This window comes from Salvelinus namaycush, chromosome 26, assembly GCF_016432855.1.
Source record: "Salvelinus namaycush isolate Seneca chromosome 26, SaNama_1.0, whole genome shotgun sequence".
Taxonomy (NCBI): Eukaryota; Metazoa; Chordata; class Actinopteri; order Salmoniformes; family Salmonidae; genus Salvelinus; species Salvelinus namaycush.
In genome coordinates, this window is record NC_052332.1 from 33,497,857 (window position 1) to 33,520,424 (window position 22,568).

The 22,568-nt window shown below is 46.4% G+C and overlaps 1 protein-coding gene across 1 annotated transcript; it reads left to right on the forward strand.

Annotated features, from left to right (window-relative positions):
• The first annotated feature begins 12,813 nt into the window (after nt 1-12,813).
• On the forward strand, nt 12,814-20,114 carry LOC120021099 (wiskott-Aldrich syndrome protein family member 3-like). The gene is made up of 8 exons (XM_038964740.1): nt 12,814-12,946; nt 15,151-15,285; nt 18,357-18,510; nt 18,601-18,718; nt 18,865-19,046; nt 19,176-19,409; nt 19,525-19,826; nt 19,957-20,114. Exons 1-8 carry the CDS (start codon nt 12,814-12,816, stop codon nt 20,112-20,114), a joined length of 1,416 nt encoding a protein of 471 aa, XP_038820668.1.
• Nucleotides 20,115-22,568: the final 2,454 nt, after the last annotated feature.

Below are 22,568 nucleotides of genomic sequence, written 5' to 3' on the forward strand. Positions count from 1 at the left end.
GGGCTTGAATCCAACCCACCAAATGTGCCTTAAAGTGTGGCCTCATGTCCAAGCATTTATTCTATTCTTCAACATGCAGTTAGTCTACTCCTCACATCACGAGCATCATGTTAAGACTTGATCTTCTGCCAAGGATCTTTCAATGAACCGTTTTTTTGTGTTTCATGTTGCACAGTTTAATACTTTTCTTGGAATATGAACACTACCCCAGCCTTTTAAGGTCATCCTTAAAATGTCTTTCTTTCCTTTCCACTCAATCAATCCTTCCACTTCTCCCCTGCCCTCTTTATTTTTGTGTTTTCTTTTCACTCTGTAGTACCTGTCTATGTCCCCTTTGTGATCGTGGGCTCTGTTTTTCTGGCCTTTATCTTTCTGGGCTCCATGGTGGCCATGGGTGTCTGTCTGAGTCGTAAACAGGAGATCTCCCAAAGCCCAGACGATGGTGCTGGGCCCCAGGGTGGGAGTGGAGAGCAGCAGCAGGAGGCTGTACCCATGACTGTGAGTACAGGGACGTCCTGTGGTTCCACCTCATCTCTCTACCCTCCCAATGCCAGCCAAGCCTGTCCAACTGGACCCACACGGGTCCACCAAACCTTAAAGAGGCAGGAAACTCCCACCAGCCCACCACCCTCCATGGTCCAACCTTTTACCATGCACCCCTCCATGGTGTTTTCCAGCCTGGTTCACCCCTCCATGCTTCATCATTCCATAATGCATCCTTATATGGCTCAAATGCCTACTCTGTATACCTCACAAGGGGAAAGCCGTCGTCTCCCATCTCCCTGCCCTCCATCCAGCTATACCAGCACTAAACCCAGGCACACTGAAGTGATCATATAATTTGTGGCTTTGACTTTGAAAGACTCCAGTACGGAGTATTTGGGTATTCAAATAGGAAAATATAAATAAGCCCAGGAAATGGAATGTAAATGTGTGGCAGCCAGTTTAGACTAATACAAATGTTTAGGAGAATAATTGCAATTGCAATCAGTTAACAATAATTCAATCATTCATATTTTATTATTCCTTCAAATGTATAGTGTTTCTTTGTAAATATTCTGTACTCATTTCTACAATTTCCACATTCAATTGCTAGACTTTTTCTGATGTTTTTTGTTGTTGTCCATAATATAGTTAGTTATATTAGGCCTACTGTTAAGTATTTCTGATGCAAAAGCTACACTATGCACATAACCCTGTCACATAATAATAATAATAATAACAATAATTTGGTGGGTACTTTTATTTTGTCCTATTTCACACATGTACAAGTGTGTATTAATACGCATGAAGAGTAATAATAATAATTTGGTGGGTACTTATATTTTGTCCTATTTCACACATGTACAAGTTGAAGAGTTGGACATGACACCATGATTTAGGTGACAAGATACTGTATCATGATATCATGACACCCTCATTTACCACTATTTTATCTAAAACATTCCTCAATGTGATCTTTATGCATGTCACGACTTCCGCCGAAGTCGGTCCCTCTCCTTGTTCGGGCGGCGTTCGGCGGTCGACGTCACTGGCCTTCTAGCCATCGCCGATCCACTTTTCATTTTCCATTTGTTTTGTTTTTGTCTTACACACCTGGTTTCAATCCCCCAATTACTTGTTCATTATTTAACCCTCTGTTCCCCCATGTTTGTTTGTGAGTGATTGTTTATCTGTTATTTTGTATGCGCACGTTCGGCTGGTAACGCTGGGTTATGTTAAACCCGTATTTTGTATTTCGTGTTAGTTTGTGCCGTGTGCTTTTGGGTCGCCAAATAAAGGCTCCGTTTTGCTACCAACTATCTGCTCTCCTGCGCCTGACTTCCTACAGCCCTTCACGCATACCATTACAGAATCACTCACCAGTAAATGGAGTCAGCAGGAGCAGACGGCCCCCCTTTCACAGTCGAGGAGCGCGTCCAGCAGCATGCAACCTTGTTGCAACGTCTGGGCACCGCCATGGATCGCGTTCTGCAGACAATGGATAGATGGGAGAGAGAAGGAGGTCTTCCAACACCTCCACCAGCCCTACTACAGCAGGCCCCACTGTCCACCCCTCCTTCACCCGGTTCCAGCGGGAGTATGATGGGAAGGCTGCCGGATGCCAGGGGTTCCTACTCCAGCTGGAGCTGTACCTGGCGACCGTCCACCCAGCTCCTTCGGGGACGTGAGAGCGTGTCCGCCCTCGTCTCCTGTCTCTCAGGCAAAGCCCTGGAGTTGGACCATTACGCAGAGTTCACCCGCCGCTTTCGGGCAGTTTTCAACCACCCGCCTGAGGGTCGAGCGGCGGGTGAACGTCTGTTCCACCTGAGGCAGGGGACGAGGAGCGAGCAGGATTTCGCTTTGGACTTCCGGACCCTGGCCGCCAGCGCGGGATGAAACGACAGGGCCCTGATCAATCACTACCGGTGCAGTCTGCGCGAGGACGTCCGTCGGGAGTTGGGCTGCCGAGACACCACCCTCACATTGGACCAGCTGGTGGACCTGTCCATCTGGCTGGACAACCTGATGGCTACCCACGGACGTCCGGATCGGGGCCTGTCAGTTCCATCCCTCAGCACCTCCGCTCTGACGCCCATGGAGCTGGGAGGTACTGCGCTTAGGGCGACCGGAGGAGGGGCCATTCCCTGCACCATCTGTGGCCGCAGAGGGCACACTGCTGGTCGGTGCTGGGTGGGTTCCTCAGGGAGTCGAGGCAGCAGGCAGGGCACTATCGTGTCACCCCAGGTGAGTCGGCACCAGGCTCACCCAGAGCCCACTGTTGCTCACATGTATGTGTTTATTAAATTTCCTGAGTTTTCCCCGCATTCCCAGCATAAGGCGCTCGTAGATTCAGGCGCAGCTGGGATTTTTATTGACTGTTCATTTGCCCATAGTTTAGGGATCCCCCTTGTTCCTGTGGATACGCCTTTCCCTGTGCACGCCCTAGATAGTCAACCATTAGGGTCAGGGCTGATTAGGGAGGCCACCGCTCCACTAGACATGGTTAGGCAGGAGGGTCACAAGGAGAGAATCAGTCTCTTCCTTATTGATTCTCCTGCGTTTCCCGTGGTGCTGGGCCTATCCTGGTTGGCCTGTCATGACCCCACTATTTCGTGGCAACAGAGGGCTCTCAAGGGGTGGTCACGAAAGTGCTCAGGGAGGTGTGTAGGGGTTTCCATCGGTGCGACTACGGTGGAAACTCCAGACCAGGTCTCCACCGTGCGCATCCCCTCAGAATATGCCGATTTGGCTCTCGCCTTCTGTAAGAAGAAGGTGACTCAATTACCACCCCATCGATGGGGGGATTGTGCAATAGATCTCCTGGTAGATGCAGCACTTCCCAGGAGTCACGTGTGTCCTCTGTCACAGGAGGAGACGGCGGCTATGGAAACATATGTCTCCGAATCCCTGGGGCAGGGATACATTCGGCCCTCCACTTCACCTGCCTCCTCGAGTTTCTTTTTTGTGAAGAAGAAGGATGGAGGTCTGCGCCCGAGTATTGACTATCGGGGTATCAATCAGATCACTGTGAGGTACAGCTACCCACTGCCTCTCATCGCCAGTGCGATCGAGTCAATGCACGGGGCGTGCTTCTCCACAAAATTGGATCTCAGGAGCGCTTACAACCTGGTGCGTATCCGGGAGGGGGACGAGTGGAAGACGGCATTTAGTACCACCTCAGGGCACTATGAGTACCTCGTCATGCCGTACGGGTTGATGAATGCTCCATCAGTCTTCCAGGCCTTTGTTGACGAGATTTTCCGGGACCTGCACGGGCAGGGTGTAGTGGTGTATATCGACGACATTCTCATATACTCCGCTACACGCGCAGAGCATGTATCCCTGGTGCGCAGGGTGCTTGGTCGACTGTTGGAGCATGACCTGTATGTCAAGGCTGAGAAATGTCTGTTCTTCCAACAGTCCGTCTCCTTCCTAGGGTACCGCATTTCCACTTCAGGGGTGGAGATGGAGAGTGACCGCATTTCAGCCGTGCATAATTGGCCGACTCCCACCACGATAAAGGAAGTGCAGCGGTTTCTAGGGTTTGTCAACTACTACCGGAGGTTGATCCGGGGTTTTGGTCAGGTAGCGGCTCCCATTACCTCACTGCTGAAGGGGGGACCGGTGCGACTGCAGTGGTCGGCTGAGGCGGACAGGGCTTTTGGTCACCTGAAGGCTCTGTTTCCCTCGGCTCCCGTGCTGGCTCATCCGGATCCTTCTTTGGCGTTCATAGTGGAGGTGGACGCGTCCGAGGCTGGGATAGGAGCTGTGCTCTCTCAGCGCTCGGGCACGCCACCAAAGCTCCGTCCCAGTGCTTTCTTTTCGAAGAACCTTAGCCCTGCGGAGCGAAACTATGATGTGGGGGACCGGGAGCTGTTGGCTGTTGTCAAGGCTCTGATAGCGTGGAGACATTGGCTTGAGGGGGCTAAACACCCTTTTCTCATCTGGACTGACCACCGCAATCTGGAGTACATCCGGGCGGCGAGGAGACTGAACCCTCGCCAGGCAAGGTGGGCCATGTTTTTTACCCGTTTTGTTTTCACTCTGTCCTACAGACCAGGTTCCCAGAACTCTAAGGCAGACGCACTGTCCCGGATGTATGACACAGAGGACCGGTCCATGGATCACACTCCCATACTTCCGGCCTCTTGCCTGGTGGCACCGGTGGTGTGGGAGCTGGACGCGGACATCGAGTGGGCGTTACGCACAGAGCCCACTCCCCCCCAGTGTCCAGCTGGGCGTCTGTACGTTCCGTCTGCTGTCCGCGACGTTTGATCTATTGGGCCCACACGTCACCCTCCTCTGGTCATCCTGGCATCGGTCGGACGGTGCGTTGCCTTAGTGGGAAGTACTGGTGGTCCACCTTGGCCAAGGACGTGAGGGTTTATGTTTCCTCCTGCTCGGTGTGCGCCCAGTGCAAGGCTCCCAGGCACCTGCCCAGAGGGAAGTTACAACCCCTCCCCGTTCCACAACGGCCGTGGTCGCACCTGTCGGTGGACTTCCTGATGGATCTTCCTCCCTCACAGGGCAACACCACAATCCTGGTCGTTGTGGATCAGTTTTCTAAGTCCTGCCGTCTCCTCCCTTTGCCCGGTCTCCTTACGGCCCTACAGACTGCGGAGGCCCTGTTCACACGTCTTCCGGCACTATGGGGTGCCTGAGGACATAGTCTCTGATCGGGGTCCCCAGTTCACGTCCAGGGTTTGGAGGGCGTTCATGGAACCCCTGGGGGTCTCGGTCAGCCTCACCTCAGGTTTTCACCCCGAGAGTAACGGGCAGGTGGAGAGAGTAAACCAGGATGTGGGTAGGTTTCTGCGGTCATATTGCCAGGAACGGCCGGGGGAGTGGGCGGCGTTCATCCCCTGGGCAGAGGTGGCCCAAAACTCACTCCGCCACTCATCTACTAACCTCTCCCCCTTCCAGTGTGTACTGGGGTATCAGCCGGTTCTTGCACCTTGGCATCAGAGCCAGATCGAGGCTCCTGCGGTGGACGAATGGTTTAACCTCACTAGGGTATGTGGGACGGTAGTGTCCCACCTCGTCAACAGCCAGTGAAACTGCAGGGTGCCAAATTCAAAACAACAGAAATCCCATAATTAAAATTCCTCAAACATACATGTATTTTACACCATTTTAAAGATACACTTGTTGTAAATCCAGCCACAGTGTCCGATTTCAAAAAGGCTTTACGACGAAAGCAAACCAAACGATTATGTTAGGTCAGAGCCAAGTCACAGAAAAACACAGCCATTTTCCAGCCTAAGAGAGGAGTCACAAAAAGCAGAAATATAGATAAAATTAATCAGTAACCTTTGATGATCTTCATCAGATGACACTCATAGGACTTCATGTTACACAATACATGTATGTTTTGTTCGGTAAAGTTCATATTTATATCCACAAATCTGAGTTTACATTGGCGCTTTATGTTCTGTAGTTCCAAAACATCCGGTGATTTTGCAGAGAGCCACATCAATTTACAGAAATACTCATAATAAACATTGATAAAAGATACAACTGTTATTCATGGCATTTTAGTTCCACTTCTCCTTAATGCAACCGCTGTGTCAGATTTAAAAAAAACTCCCTCATTTTTCAGAGTAAAAGCCTGAAACAATGCCTAAAGACTGGTCACATGTAGAGGAAGGCACAGAGCTCGTGAACTGGGTCCTAAGTCTTTGTATGGTGGATAGGCTTTCAATGGAAAAACAGCCTTTCAAAATAATAGTACTTCCTGGTTGGATTTTCCTCTGGTTTTCGCCTGCCATATCAGTTCTGTTATACTCACAGACATTATTTTAACAGTTTTGGAAACTTTAGAGTGTTTTCTATCCAAATATATTCTGGGACCGAGTAGCAGACAGTTTAATTTGGGCACGCTTTTCATCCAAAATTCCGAATGCTGCCCCCTACCCTAGTGAAGCTAAGCGCTCGGAGGAGACCTGGGATGCCGCCCATGTGCACCTGCAACGGGCCATGAGGCGGCAGAAGGCGCGCGCCGACCGCCACCGCAGCGAGGCCCCGGTGTTTCCACCGGGGGACCGGGTCTGGCTCTCGACCCGAAACCTGCCCCTCCGCCTGCCCTGCCGGAAGCTGGGCCCGCGGTTTGTCATTCAAAGTCCTGAGGAGACTGAATGAGGTATGCTACAGGTCACAGCTTCCCCCAGATTACCGTATTAATCCCTCGTTCCATGTGTCTCTCCTCAGGCTGGTGGTGGCTGGTCCACTCCAGGAGTCTGAGGTGCGGGAGGTTCCTCAACCCCCTCTGGACATCGAGGGGGCCCCGGCGTATGCTGTTCGAGCCATCCTGGACTCGAGGCGTCGGGCGAGGGGCCTTCAGTACCTCGTGGAGTGAGAGGGGTACGATTCGGAGGAGAGATGCTGGGTGCCGGTGGAGGACATCTTGGACCCTTCGTTGCTGCGGGAGTTCCACCGTCTCCATCCGGATCGCCCTGCGCCTCGTCCTCCGGGTCGCCCCCGAGGTCGGTGCGCGTCAAGGGGGGGGGGGGGGGGTACTGTCACGACTTCCGCCGAATGTTGGTCCCTCTCCTTGTTCGGGCGGCGTTCGGCGGTCGACGTCACCGGCCTTCTAGCCATCGCCGATCCACTTTTCATTTTCCATTTGTTTTGTCTTTGTCTTACACACCTGGTTTCAATCCCCCAATTACTTGTTCATTATTTAACCCTCTGTTCCCCATGTTTGTTTGTGAGTGATTGTTTATCTGTTATTTTGTATGTGCACGTTCGGCTGGTAACGCTGGGTTATGTTAAACCCTTATTTTGTATTTCGTGTTAGTTTGTGCCGTGTGCTTTTGGGTCGCCAAATAAAGGCTCCGTTTTGCTACCAACTATCAGATCTCCTGCGCCTGACTTCCTACAGCCCTTCACGAATACCATTACGATGCATGAATAGAATTTACTCTGGTGGCTGTAGAGTAGATCAACAAACCTTTCTCAGGGTCACAACTTTGGTTTTAGAAGTGGGGGGGACATTAAGAAAAATGTATTCAGTCGGATAAACACTCCAAAAAGCCTACCCGATTGCTCAGAGCGGTCAGCATGGTCCGAAAGCACACTGTTGCGTCGTTTTGCATCACATTCCAATGATAACACTGTGAGGGGGGGGGACTAAAATGCAATTTCAGAATGTGGGGAGGACATGTCCCCCCTGTCCCCAGTGAAAGTTGTGCCCCTGGCCTTTCTGCAGCCACAGCCTCGCAACAGGTGTGTTGAAACGTCTCATTATGAGCTGCCTGGGAGCGGCGCTGTTCAACCGCCATGCTGCTGAAGTGGCGACCAATCCTGTGCTTTAGTTCGCGCTGATTGCTTTGCTGGCCATGGTGCTAAATGTTTACGCGGCTAGTTATGTCTCGTGCCAACTTTGGCTTTTACAATTTAAGTTAAAACACAGTTTTTACATTTTTGCTTCCAATGTTAAGAAACGATTTGATCCATAATTCCATGTGTCCATCTGAAGCATCTATCTCCTGCAGTATCTTATTATGGAGACTGTTTTAGGCCTAGGCAATCAGACAGAATCAGAATCATGTTTATTGTCCTACAAGAGGAAAATCTTGGCATAGCTCACAAATAACATACACAAAGCATATAGAAAACACAGCAGGAAACAACCCATAGCAGGAAGCTGCATGGAATTGCTAATGAAGCAAACTTAGCTACCACAAGAGAAACTGAAGGATAATTGTGGGGTAATGGTGGTATAGGCCTAGATATAATCATAACAGAAAAAGTGATAAATGGAGGATACATGTTATAGTGTCTGGGGGCTCAGTGTCATGGATAGTGTCGTGTCTTTGGCATCATTAAACTGAAGATTAATCTTTATCAAAAATTCTCTGTAATTATTATTACGTGATTAAACTACTTAATCATGTAACTGTAATTAACTAGGAAGTCGGGGCACCAAGGAAAATATTCCGATTACAAAGTTATAATTTTCCTAATATAACTTTCAGATATTTTAATATCTGATCACTTAGTCTTCTGATTAACAAATTATTATTTACCTAATTCCAAACGTCGTAAATGGTTGGTTATCTGCACGAACCCAATCTTCACTATGAGTCATCCATACATCAATTGTCTTAAAATCATTTATTTACTAACTAAGTACTCACAGATGTTTCGGCGGTTGTCAGTCTTCGCGTTCAATGATACCGAATTCCTAGCTGCAGACTAGTAATTAATATCAAAGACTTGTTCTTATTCTGTCGGTATCGATAGTCTAAGAGTTTAACCACGTGGGATGGTTAAAAGATTCAGCAATCTACTCAAGCCTTATTTCCCTCTGTGATAGAGGTACTGGTCTCGTCTCAACCCTTAGCCCTCTCTTAATTGTGGTAAGCTCGGTCTGGTGATAGAAAACCCAGGTGGGGTTTTTATTCGGAACATAGAAAAGGGCTGTCTCATGACGCCGGGTCCTGTCTTTGCCCCTGGGGGAGTGCCAATGACTTAGTGAAACTTTAAACAGAAATACAATTCTCTCACATTAACATCATTACATAGCATCACATCATTTCACAAATAGTTGAATCTTTACTCATTCATTTTATACAACAATTAGATGTAAGCTGAGGCTGACGCTATTGTGAGGTTACTGAGGCTATTGTATAAACAGGATTATGGTAATGTGGCCGTATTGTCTCTCATGAGTTTCACAAAATTGTACCAAACGGACCAGTTCGTAGCTGGATTCCTCACCGATCTTTTATACATTCTCCAGAACATAAATATTGTTCGGACCTCCAGTTCTGTGAGGTGGAAGAAATTAATTTGTTCTCTCTATGAAAACGCACTCTCTCTCTATACTCTGGCCATGAGGAGAGGATCTCCTCTAGGAATTTACGATGGTGCAGAGGTAGGGGGATGGTGCTCGCTGTGTCCCAAGAGGGCAACGTCATGACAATAGCCTAATAGAGGTATTAGTGACTGGGGGTGTACATGGGTGCAGTGATAGCGATGTGTGAAAACATTGGGATAAACAGTGGCATTGTCATTGAGGGTAAATACTGTATTAGGGTTAATAGGGTTGAGCTATTGAAATTACAGAAGCACCAATGTGTTACTCTGTCGTTTAGTTCTTATTAAGGCCCTTCCCTTCTGTTAGATCATGCATTAACGCACAGTGATCTACAGACCTCCATTAACGTCACATCAGCAATAATCACTGTGTGTTTTAGAGCCAATTTATGCTTGATCTGAAAATGTGGTTGGAGGTGCTGCATGGATGGTGTGACGCAATTACTGAGCCTCCAGAGGCATGCGGAGGCCAAATTGAGCTCCTTACTGCATCGTCGCGTGCCGCCCAAATTTTGTAACAATGCGGAGGGCTCCGTATAGCTTCGCATTGACATGATTGGTTGATGGTAGGTCAGGGCGGGAGGTCCTGTACTCACTTCCTTGACAACAGCCCTGCTCAACAGCGCTGCTGCGCGAAGCACAATAAATATGCATGCCCTGACTACTGCAGAGGCCGTTTCACCGTAAACGCTGCAAAGCCTATGCAGAAGTCAGAATGACCATGCAGCGCCTTTAAGCTCCCAGACCTCCAACCCACTTCCACGGTCCAGATACCATCTGTCAGGATGGGCTAATCTGAAAGGGGACTCTATAAAACCACACCACTTCGATACAGCTACAACCGGAAGTTACTTTTCGTAGCAGGTTGGGAGATCATTTTCGCTAACCCTTTCCCTAACCTTAACCTAATTCCCCTTACCTGCTACGTTAATTCTCCTAACCTTCTGTGTAACTTCTCTTAACCTGCTATGAAAAAGTCACTGTATCAAAGTGGAATGTTTTTAGGGAATCTCAATCTGAAAGGGTGGTGTTTATGCCCACACACCATAAGGTGGTACCTGGCTGCAGGGGCGCAACTTATAATTCATTTTTTCATCTAGTCGGATAAACACTCTAAACAGCCTACCCGACCGCTCGGAGGCGTCTGCACACAGTTGCCTCGTTTTGTATCACATTCCAATGATCAAACTGGGGAGGACAAAAATGCAAATACAAAATTTGAGGGGGATGGGGGGGACATGTCGTCGTCCCCCCCCGTCCCCAGTGGAAGTTGCACCCCTGCCTGGCTGGGACCAACACTAGTATGGCCCCATGGTTCTTCTGAGAGACAGAATCCAGCTGGACTAAAGAGAAGGAGAAACCGAACGGAGACAGAGAAAGACATCCTTAGGTAATCACTTCCCTGTGTGCAATATGGAATTGCACTGGTTATATCAATTTGGTAGCAGGATAAGAGTCTAATAGACTATAATGCTGATCATGCAATCTAAAAGATAAAAAATCTATCTTGTAATCACAAATTGTTATCCGACTGTGGAATTCCATCATCAAGAATCAAAAATCACAAAACTCACTAATCGTGACTATTGTTTTCTCATGTAGGCCTAGTTGAAATTAACTATTTGTAGAGCTGCCAGACAAAAATGCTTGAATGTGCCAAAAAACAAACTCCTAGGCCTAAAAGTAAGAAAATAGGTCGTTTGACAACGGGGCGTGACCATTGTGGTGGTAGGATGCCCGCTGTTAGGTGGGGTCAAACGGTCACCCCCTGGTTGAATCCATTCTCTTTTGAAACAATTCATTGACAATCCGAAAGTGGTCATATCGTCGAAGACACATTTTTGAGTGTTTATTTATACATTTCAGAATAACTGGGCTAAACCAGTCACAAAGGCCTAATAATGCAATTTATGTAATGTAAGCTTGTGTTCTAAAATAGGGATTCTCGTCATCATCCCGAAAACTCACTCATGTCGCGCTGTCAAACTGCCCATGGTTGTCACGATGGATGTTTTTGGCGATCCTGATTGGACGACACAACTAAATCTTCTAATTAAATCTCTGAGCCTGGATGCTGATTTGTGCGGGAGATTGCTCCTCGCAGAAAGAATCCTGGTGAGATGAGTGGACAGGATGGCAACTCTACTGGTGGACTGCAGCTGAATACTCCTAAAAGGACACATTAGGTGAGCATCCCGTCTTTATCATCTTCCCTCCTTTGTTATGTCTGTTTGTGTATTATATGTAGGCTACTACAATTAGGGTGATGCTATTTAAAACCCTCGGTCACAGACCACCGTTCTTCGGTAATAAACCGGTCCATCTGGAGTTGCAGGCACTTAATTGTTACAATCAAGATAAGGCATCACTCTAAAGTGGTTTGAAACAAACGGTGTGCTGTTCGCCCAGTTGAAACTGTTGTACTTATTGGCTCTTCTAATCACCTCAGAGCATCTGGTTGGGACAACCTTGCCATTCTTGCTTGCGTAATTGGTAAATCTGTAGGATTCATGGTTTGTTGATAAATGTGTGATCAAGGTTGCCATGATGATCAAGCCCACAGGGCACAGACGTCAATTCAACGTCTATTCCACGTCCGTTCAACGTGGAAACAACGCTGATTCAACCAGTGTTTTTATTTATTTATTGTATGGTGAGTTTAACATTGCTGAGGTTCCTCCCAGTCTTGCATGGCATGTGTCACCATTCATAATATGTTGCACAGCAAGGCCCCTAACTTTAAAATATAGCATAATCCTTACTTCAAATAAGATTTTATAAATGGGGTTGTTCAAGCCCTGAATGCTGCCAGCTGTGATATATCAGACCTTATACCATGGGTATGACAAAACATTTATTTTTACTGCTCTAATTACGTTGGTAACCAGTTTATAATAGCAATAAGGCACCTCTGGGGTTTGTGATATATGGCCAATACGTTGTGTTGTGCTAAGAACAGCTCTTAGCTGTGGAATATTGGCCATATACCCCCCCCCCCCCCCCCCCATGCCAGTGGCAACACAGGCTTTATCTCAGTTGACTATATAGCACAACATTGAAATAGCCAAACAAACTGGGTTTTGATACCAGGTAGTTTACAAAAAGTATAGTTTGAGCCTATAGTCACTCAGGGGGACCCCCTTGTGATGGAGTGCTATGTGTAAATGTATGTATTTTACTGCAGTTATAGGTCTGGAAACAAGTCTTGGTTGGCTGTTTCAGGGTCCAATACAATGAATTGCCTCTCTAAGGAATTTTCCATGAATGAAATGAAAGACTCTGGGATGAAGTAAAGAGTAGTTTGTTCCATGATAACTTACTTGTATGTGGTCTGATGGCATTACATAAAGACAAATGGGATTTGGTTAGTAATGTAATCCGGAGAGGTTTGACTCGACTGCCTCTCTCACACACCATCTGGTCTGAATTGTCTGGCTGTGTCTAATGGAACGTGGAGGTTATTGTCAGTGGCTGTGTCCCAGCAGGTGGTGTGTGGTGTGATGTGAGGGGATGCCCCTGGTCAAGAGGAGCATAGATCCCCGGCACCTCTGCCGCGGGGCGCTGCCCAAGGGGATTGGCAGTGAGCTGGAGTGCGTCACCAACAACAGTCTGTCTGCCATCATACGTCAGCTCAGCAGTCTAAGTAAGACACACCTTCCACAGTCACCCCCCCCCCCCCCCCCCTGTTATGTACATTAAGTAATCACCTGTCTTTTAACCAGATGTATGCATCTATGCTCCAGAATGGTGACCTATACACCCTCATCCCTGTTACACTGGAAAACTGAACAACTTATGCAAATAAATTAACTTCGCGCATTTAATGATTGGAATCGATTTGGTAAAAATACATGTTGATATTGACAGGTGTGTACGTTGTAGTGTGGGGAGGGATAGAGAGAATTAGAGGATGAGACATCTGGCCCATACATATCCATATTACTGTGTGTCTGTGTGGGGCGGGATTGTATAAAGTCACTGGAGATTAGAGCTTACTGTAGAGCTTAGTTTCACAGAAGCAAATAAAGGAGAGAGGGAGGGACAGAGAGCGAATCGAGACAGATTTCACAATCACTTGCTCTTGTCTCAGCGTTGTTTGATAATTCTCAATCATTTGGTTGGTTGTCTGAATCTCCATCACTAAATTGCTCCGGTCTGTTTAACTTTACCTCAATTTACAGTTGAAGTCGGAAGTTTACATACACCTTAGCCAAATACATTTAAATTCAGTTTTTCACAATTCCTGACATTTAATCCTCGTACAAAATTCCCTGTCTTAGGTCAGTTAGGATCACCACTATTTTAAGTATGTGAAATGTCAGAATATTAGTAGAGAATCATTTATTTCAGCTTTTATTTCTTTCATCACATTCCCCGTTGGTCAGTAGTTTACATACACTCAATTAGTATTTGGTAGCATTGCCTTTAAATTGTTTAACTTGGGTCAAACGTATCGGGTAGCCTTCCATAAGCTTCCCACAATAAGTTGGGTGAATTTTGGCCCATTCTTCCTGACAGAGCCTGTTTAACACATGCTTTTTCAGTTCTGCCCACAAATTTTCTATGGGATTGAGGTCAGGGCTTTGTGATGGCCACTCCAATACCTTGACTTTGTTGTCCTTAAGCCATTTTGCAACAACTTTGGAAGTATGCTTGGGGTCATTGTTCATTTGGAAGACCCATTTGCGACCAAGCTTTAACTTCCTGACTGATGTCTTGAGATGTTGCTTCAATATATCCACATAATTTTCCTCCCTCATGATGCCATCTATTTTGAGAAGTTCACCAGTCCCTCCTGCAGCAAAGCACCCCCACAACATGATGCTGCCACCCCCATGCTTCATGGTTGAGATGGTGTTCTTCGGCTTGCAAGCCTCCCCCTTTTTCCTCCAAACATAACGATGGTCATTATGGCCAAACAGTTCTATTTTTGTTTCATCAGACTAGAGGACTTTTCTCCAAAAAGTATGATCTTTGTCCCCATGTGCAGTTGCAAACCGTAGTGGCTTTTTATGGCGGTTTTGGAGCAGTTGCTTCTTCCTTGCTGAGCGGCCTTTCAGGTTATGTCGATTATAGGACTCGTTTTACTGTGGATATGGATACTTTTGTACCTGTTTCCTCCAGCATCTTCACAGGGTCTTTTGCTGTTGTTCTGGGATTGATTCGCACTTTTCGCACCAAAGTACGTTCATCTCTAGGAAACAGAAAGCATCTCCTTCCTGAGCGGTATAACGGCTGCGTGGTCCCATGGTGTTTATACTTGCGTATTATTGTTTGTACAGATGAACGTGGTACCTTCAGGCGTTTGGAAATTGCTCCCAAGAATGAACCAGACTTGTGGAGGTCTACAATTTTTTTTTCTGAGGCCTTGGCTGATTTCGCCATGATGTCAAGCAAAGAGGCACTGAGTTTGAAGGTAGGCCTTGAAATACATCCACAGGTACAGCTCCAATTGACTCAGGCTAATTGACATCATTTATCAGAAGCTTCATGACATAATTTTCTGGAATTTTCCAAGCTGTTTAAAGGTACAGTCAACTTAGTGTATGTAAACTTCTGACCCACTGGAATTGTAATACAGTGAAATAATCTGTAAACAATTGTTGGAAAAATTACTTGTGTCATGCGCAAAGTAGATGTCCTAACCGACTTGCCAAAACTATAGTTTGTTAACAAGAAATTTGTGGAGTGGTTGAAAAACGAGTTTTAATGACTCCAACCTAAGTGTATGTAAACTTCCGACTTCAACTGTATCTCTTTGCTCTTTTCTGTGTAATTCTCCATTCATCTTGTCCGACCAGTTGGAAACGGTGAAAGTCTGTAGTAATGACTCCTCTCTGTCCTCAGGTAAACATGCAGAGGATGTCTTTGGAGAGTTGTTTAGTGAGGCTAACACCTTTTACCTGCGTGCAAACGGTCTCCAAGACCGCATCGACCGCTTGGCCGTCAAGGTCACCCAACTGGATTCCACTGTGGAAGAAGGTCAGTTGGGGTCAGGGGATAAGGGTAAAAAATGAATCTCTAATGTTGAATGAGAATAACCAAGTCATTAGTTATCCTCCAAATCAAATGTTATTTGTCACATACACATGGTTAGCAGATGTTAATGCGAGTGTAGCGAAATGCTTGTGCTTCTAGTTCCGACAATGCAGTAATAACCAACGAGTAATCTAACCTAACAATTCCACAACAACTACCTTATACACACAGTGTAAAGGAATGAAATAATATGTACATACAAATATGAATGAGCGATGGTACAGAACGGCATAGGCAAGATGCAGTAGATGGTATCGAGTACAGTATATACAGATGAGTAATGTAGGGTATGTAAACATTATATGAAGTGGCATTGTTTAAAGTGGCTAGTGATACATTTTTTACATTATTAAAGTCAGCTGGAGTTGAGTCAGTATGTTGGCAGCAGCCACTCAATGTTAGTGGTGGCTGTTTAACAGTCTGATGGCCTTGAGATAGAGACTGAAAAACAGCTTCTCGGTCCCTGCTTTGATGCACCTGTACTGACCTCGCCTTCTGGATGAAAGCAGGGTGAACAGGCAGTGGCTCGGGTGGTTGTTGTCCTTGATGATCTTTATGGCCTTCCTGTGGTGTGGGTGTCCTGGAGGGCAGGTAGTTTGCCCCCGGTGATGCGTTGTGTAGATCTCACTACCCTCTGGAGAGCCTTACAGTTGTGGGCGGAGCAGTTGCTGTACCGGACGGTGATACAGCCCGACAGGATGTTCTCGATTGTGCATCTGTAAAAGTTTTTGTGCTTTTGGTGACAAGCTGAATTTCTTCAGCCTCCTGAGGTTGAAGAGGCGCTGCTGCGCCTTCTTCACCACGCTGTCTGTGTGGGTGGACCAATTCAGTTTGTCCGTGATGTGTACGCCGAGGAACTTAAAACTTACTACCCTCTCCACTACTGTCCCGTCGATGTGGATAGGGGGGTGCTCCCTCTGCTGTTTCCTGAAGTCCACGATCATCTCCTTTGTTTTGTTGACGTTGAGTGTGAGGTTATTTTCCTGACACCACACTCCGAGGGCCCTCGCCTCCTTCCTGTAGGCCGTCTCGTCGTTGTTGGTAATCAAGCCTACCACTGTAGTGTCGTCTGCAAACATGATTGAGTTGGAGGCATGCATGGCCACGCAGTCATGGGTGAACAGGGAGTACAGGAGAGGGCTCAGAATGCACCCTTGTGGGGCTCCATTGTTGAGGATCAGCGGGGTGGAGATGTTGTTACCTACCCTCACCACCCGGGGGCAGCCCGTCAGGAAGTCCAGTACCTGCCCCCACAGGGCGGGGTCGAGACCCAGGGTCTCGAGCTTGATGACGAGTTTGGAGGGTACTATGGTTAACACCTTTAAATGTTTTACGTCGGCTGCAGTGACGGACGTTCCGCAGGTTTTGGTAGCGGGCCGTGGCACTGTATGGTCCTCAAAGCGAGGAAAGAAGTTGTTTAGTCTGTCTGGGAGCAAGACATCCTGGTCCGCGACGGGGCTGGTTTTCTTTTTGTAATCCGTGATTGACTGTAGACCCTGCCACATACCTCTCGTGTCTGAGCCGTTGAATTGCGACTTTACTTTGTCTCTATACTGACGCTTAGCTAGTTTGATTGCCTTGTGGAGGGAATAGCTACACTGTTTGTATTCGGTTATGTTTCCGGTCACCTTGCCCTGATTAAAAGCAGTGGTTCGCGCTTTCAGTTTAGCGTGAATGCTGCCATCAATCCACGGTTTCTGGTTGGGGAATGTTTTAATAAACGCTGTGGGTACAACATCACCAATGCACTTGCTAATAAACTCGCTCACCCAATCAGCGTATTCGTCAATGTTTGACGCAATGCGGAACATATCCCAGTCCACGTGATCGAAGCAATCTTGAAGCGTTGAACAGACCTGAGTGCGGGAGCTTCCTGTTTTAGTTTCTGTCTATAGGCTGGAAGCAACAAAATGGAGTCGTGCTCAGCTTTTCCGAAAGGAGGGCGGGGGAGGGCCTTATATGCGTTGCGGAATTTAGAATAACAATGATCCAGGGTTTTACCAGCCCTGGTTGCACAATCGATACGCTGATAGAATTTAGGGAGTCTTGTTTTCAGATTAGCCTTGTTAAAATCCTCAGCTACAATGAATGCAGCCTCGGGATATGTGGTTTCCAGTTTACATAGAGTGAAATGAAGTTCGTTCAGAGCCATCGATGTCTGCTTGGGGGTGAATATATGCGGCTGTGATTATAATCGAAGGGAATTCTCTTGGTAAATAATGCAGTCGGCATTTGATTGTGAGGAATTCTAAGTCAGGTGAACAGAAGGACTTGAGGCCCTGTATGTTATGATCGCACCACGTCTCATTAATCATAAGGCATACACCCCCGCCCTTCTTCTTACCAGAAAGATGCTTGTTTCTGTCGGCGCGATGCGTGAAGAAACCAGCAGGCTGTACCGACGCCGATAGCGTGTCTCGTGAGCCATGTTTCCGTGAAACAAAGAACGTTACAGTCTCTTATGTCTCTCTGGAATGCTACCCTTGCTTGGATTTCATCTACCTTGTTGTCAAGAGACTGGACATTGGTGAGTAGTATGCTAGGGAGTGGTGCGCAATGTGCCCGTCTCCGGAGCCTGACCAGAAGACCGCTGCCTGACAGAAGATCGTCTGCCCCTTTTACGGCGTTGTTGTTTTGGTTCGCCGGCTGGGATCCGATCCATTGTGGTTGTAAAACAGAGGATCCGTTTCGGGAAAGTTCTATTCCTGGTCGTAATGTTGGTGAGTTGACGTTGCTCTTATATCCAATAGTTCCTCCCGACTGTATGTAATAAAACCTATGATTACCTGGGGTAACAATGTAAGAAATGACACGTAAAAAAACGAAATACTGCATAGTTTCCTAGCAATGCGAAGCGAGGTGGCCATCTCTGTTGGCGCCGGAATAATGGACCCATCCTTCTTGTCTCTGGTTCTGCATGGCCCATAATGTTTATTATTTTCTTATTTTCTATCTCAGTATCTTCTAATTGCTTACCTTTCTATCAATCTCACATTCTCTGTTTTGATCTCCAGTCTCTCTGCAGGACATCAACATGAGGAAAGCATTTAAGAGTTCCACAGTCCAGGACCAGCAGGTGGTGTCCAATAGCAGCACGTCCAACCCTGTGGCAGAGATGTACAACACCAGCGACAAGCCTCCTCCTCTCAGCATCCTCTCTGCCTACAGGTTCACTGTGTGGATGCATCACAATCACCAGACGAGCTTTAACCTCAAGGTCGTGACGAATAGCTAACTAGTCTCTCTTTTTTGACACAGAGATGACCACACTGATGGGATGAAGTTCTACACAGACCCGTCCTACTTCTTTGACCTGTGGAGAGAGAAGATGCTGCAGGACACGGAGGACAAGAGAAAGGAGAGAAGAAGACAACGGGTGAAAGACTCTTAATATCACACTTTTAAAAAAAGACTCTTGTATTTTGCTTCTGAACAGCTCATTTCTTCTGAGCAACTTGTGTATACAATATCCTGTAACTCCACACCTATTTGCAAAATGACCTCTCTCTCTCTCTCTCTCAGGAGCAGAAGCGATGTGTTGACAGCACACTTCAGCGTGAGGTGAAGAAGGTTCGTAAAGCCCGAAACCGCCGTCACGAGTGGAACATGATGGCGTTCGACAAAGAGCTCCGCCCAGACCATCGCCACCCTCACTCTCTCCACCGGGGGGCGTCGTCTGAGGGCTCCCTCTCCCCGGAGAGCAGGTCAGTGGTTCCATCCCCCAATTAGGACTATATTCATCTCTCCTGAGCAAAGGATTTCACCGTTTGTTTTCCAAATGGCATATTAAAATGTTATCAGTGTAGAGTTAATTATGACTTTTTGTTGTCTAGATATGATCTGCCAGACTACCCAACTGCTCCAGGCCTTCCCCATGCTACATCCAACCACACCCTGGCTCACCCCTACCAGCCTGCAGACATCCATGAGTCTGTAGAGCATGAGTACCACAGCATCGGAGTCGGCTACAGAGAAGGGACTCTCAACCGCACACACTACCCCAACCCTCTGCATCACCCCACTGAGAGAATGAATGGCACTATAACGCTTCCACCTGCAGACTACAGGTATTGTTACTGTAACAATAAGAAATCTGTAATATAGATTAGTGAATCTGATTTGTTTATACTAATTGTTACCTCAAATGTAGAGTTCTAAAACTGAAAATCTTCTTTCTCTCAGTATAATGGAGTACTATGCCAGTTCTGGACCACCACCTCCTCCCCCAGCCCCTCTTATCCCATCTGCACAGACAGCCTTTGGCTCTCCCATGGTGTCCCCCACCCCCCTTACTGGATCCTCAGGCTGTTGTCCCCCAATGCTATCTCCCCCAGGACCCCATATGATTCCACCTCCCCCAGGTCCTCCACCACCACCAGTCCCTCCCGCTCCCCCCCAAGTGGCAGGACTCGGTGATTGGAAGAGACAGGACACCCAGCCTGTCACTGGTACACGAAGTGACCTTCTGTCAGCTATTCGCATGGGTAAGTTTAGCTGTACTTAGATGTTTACCATTCTTCTGGAGACAGCAGAGGTAAAAAAATATATACAAAGAAGTATTTGTACAGAAGTTCATGTTTAGACTGTGTGTGTGACTGGGTTTGTGTTGCTCAGGTATCCAGCTGAAGAAGGGTCAGGAGCAGCAGGAGCAGCAGGCCAAGCGGGAGCCTGTGGGGAACGACGTGGCCACCATCCTGTCCCGACGCATCGCAGTGGACTACAGCGACTCAGAGGACGACTCCGAACTGGAGGACAACGACTGGTCAGACTGACCCTGACACCGCCCCCACACGGTGACCAAACACCATGGACACATCTCTCCTCCAGCCCAACTATCCCACAACGGATATGATGTGGTACAGCTGTACAGATGAATGAGAGTCTCATATGCGGTCAGGGACACTGTTTTTACAGACCGATGACCATATTATGGTTCATAGTGATTAGTGGGCATAGGCTGAGGACACAGTTTCATTTTAGTTTTAGCCATTTTGTCCAGTAGGTGAATGAACTTAATTTTAAGGCAAATTAGTTTCCTGATGAACTGAGATTCAGCTGAAATCACTCAAAGGTATGTGGACCAAATAACCAAGTGGCGAATTTCCCCCTTTCCTACAGAGCTGTCTGAGCTCTTTTACTCAGACACCAACATGATCATTTCATCTAAATAAATCACCAACACTGTACTCTCAATGTCACTAATCATCATTTATATGATTTTATCTGAATTTGTCATCTTTTGCTTACTCCCATGTCTGTGCCACGACCTGTGTCAATGTGTACACTCCTGATGATAAGACAATTACCGTGTAGGCTACTTATTGTCTTATGCCCTTAAATGTTAACGTCAATAAAATTCCAACATACTTAGCTGATCTTCATGTGACTTCTCATCACCTCTGAACTGTCTTAGTCGACCATTAGAAAGATGAGGTTCTCGCTGTAGCATATGAGACCGTCTCTGAACAGACATTCCAGCTCGACTGTGTTTAAAATGGGATGGAGTATAACCAATGACACAAATTAGGAATGGCTTGTCAATTCCTCGTCAAATGTATTCTAGAGATATATTTGAGATGATATGCAAGCTGACCCGAGTGGCACTGTGCTCATGTTTAATGCACCTTATACTGAACAAAAATATAAACAACAAACGTTAGTTCATATGGCAACTTAAATAAATTCATTAGGCCCTAATCTATGGATTTCACGTGACTGGGAATGCAGATATGCATCTGTCACATAGCTTAAAACCTGATGAGGATAGAGGGCACTATTTACACTTTGGGGGAAAAACGTGCCCAATTTAAACGGCCTCGTACTCTATTCTTGCTCGTACAATATGCATATTATTATTACTATTGGATAGAAAACACTCTCTAGTTTCTAAAACCGTTTGAATTTTGTCTGTAAAACAGAACTCATTTGGCAGCACACTTTCTGACCAGGAAGTGGAAAGTCTGAAAATTATGCTCTGTTCAAGGGCCTGCCTATAAATGGGCATGACACGTATGAGTATACATGCACGTCATACACCTTCCCCTAGATGTCAAGAGGACGTGAGAGAAGAAAGGAAGTGTTTATCTTGGTCTGAGGTGGAATAAATCATCTTGGCACGACGAGTCATCCATTTTTTTTTTCTTCTGGAGAGCGCGCAGATGGACCTGGAATTGCCTTTTGAAAAGCCGTCGTTATAGGCGAATACTATCTCCGGCTTTGATTTTATTTGATACATGTCACTATCATCGTAAAGTATGTTTTTTCAATATAGTTTTAATAGATTATTGAAATTTTTACGGGATGTTAGGCGTGTTGCGTTGTCTGTGTTTGTTGACGATGGGGAGCTTCGCGCCACTTGGCCAGTGTGCTTGCTAAATCAAGAGGGAAAAACGATGTTCTAAATCCAAACAACGACTGTTCTGGACAAAGGACCCCTTGTCCAACATTCTGATGGAAGATCACCAAAAGTAGGACCCATTTTGTGATGCTATTTCATATATGTGTCGAACTGTGTACTAGTAGTTTTGCGCCCAGGTTTTGGCCACTCTCCTCGCTATAACATAAGCCTTATGTCGTAATGAAGATATTTTTAGAATTCTAACACTGCGATTGCATTAAGAACTAGTGTTACTATCATTTCCTATACAACATGTATTTTTTTGTAATGTTTATGAATTGCTATTTGGTCAGAATAGGTGAGAGTCTAATAGAAATATCCGCACATTCTGGGAAATAGAAGCTACGTTAGCATAATGGATAACCACTGATTTCAGCTCTAAATATGCACATTTTCGAACAAAACATAAGTGTATGTATAACCTGATGTTATAGGACTGTCATCTGAGAAAGGTTTATGAAGGTTAGTGAAAATTAATATCTTTTGCTGGTTTATTCGCTAACGTGCCTATTGCTATCGCTAACGTGCCTTGATGAATGAATGCGGAAGTGTGGTAGGCTATTGTAGTAAGCTAATATAATGCTATATTGTGTTTTCGCTGTAAAACACTTAAAAAATCTGAAATATTGGCTGGATTCACAAGATGCTTGTCTCATTTGCTGTACACGATGCATTTTTCAGAAATGTTTTATGATGAGTATTTAGTTATTCCACGTTGGTCTCTATAATTACTCTGGCTGCTTCGGTGCTATTTTTGACGGTAGCTGTGATGGTAGCTGCAATGTAAAACTGACTTATACCTCAAATATGCACATTTTTCGAACAAAAC

Excerpts from the sequence above, each read along its gene's own strand:
- LOC120021099 (XM_038964740.1), top strand. The coding sequence starts at position 12,814 with ATGCCCCTGGTCAAGAGGAGCATAGATCCCCGGCACCTCTGCCGCGGG. Across the intron at positions 15,286-18,356 it reads GGATTCCACTGTGGAAGAAG|TCTCTCTGCAGGACATCAAC; the intron begins GTCAGTTGGGGT and ends TTTGATCTCCAG. Across the intron at positions 19,047-19,175 it reads TCCCTCTCCCCGGAGAGCAG|ATATGATCTGCCAGACTACC; the intron begins GTCAGTGGTTCC and ends TTTGTTGTCTAG.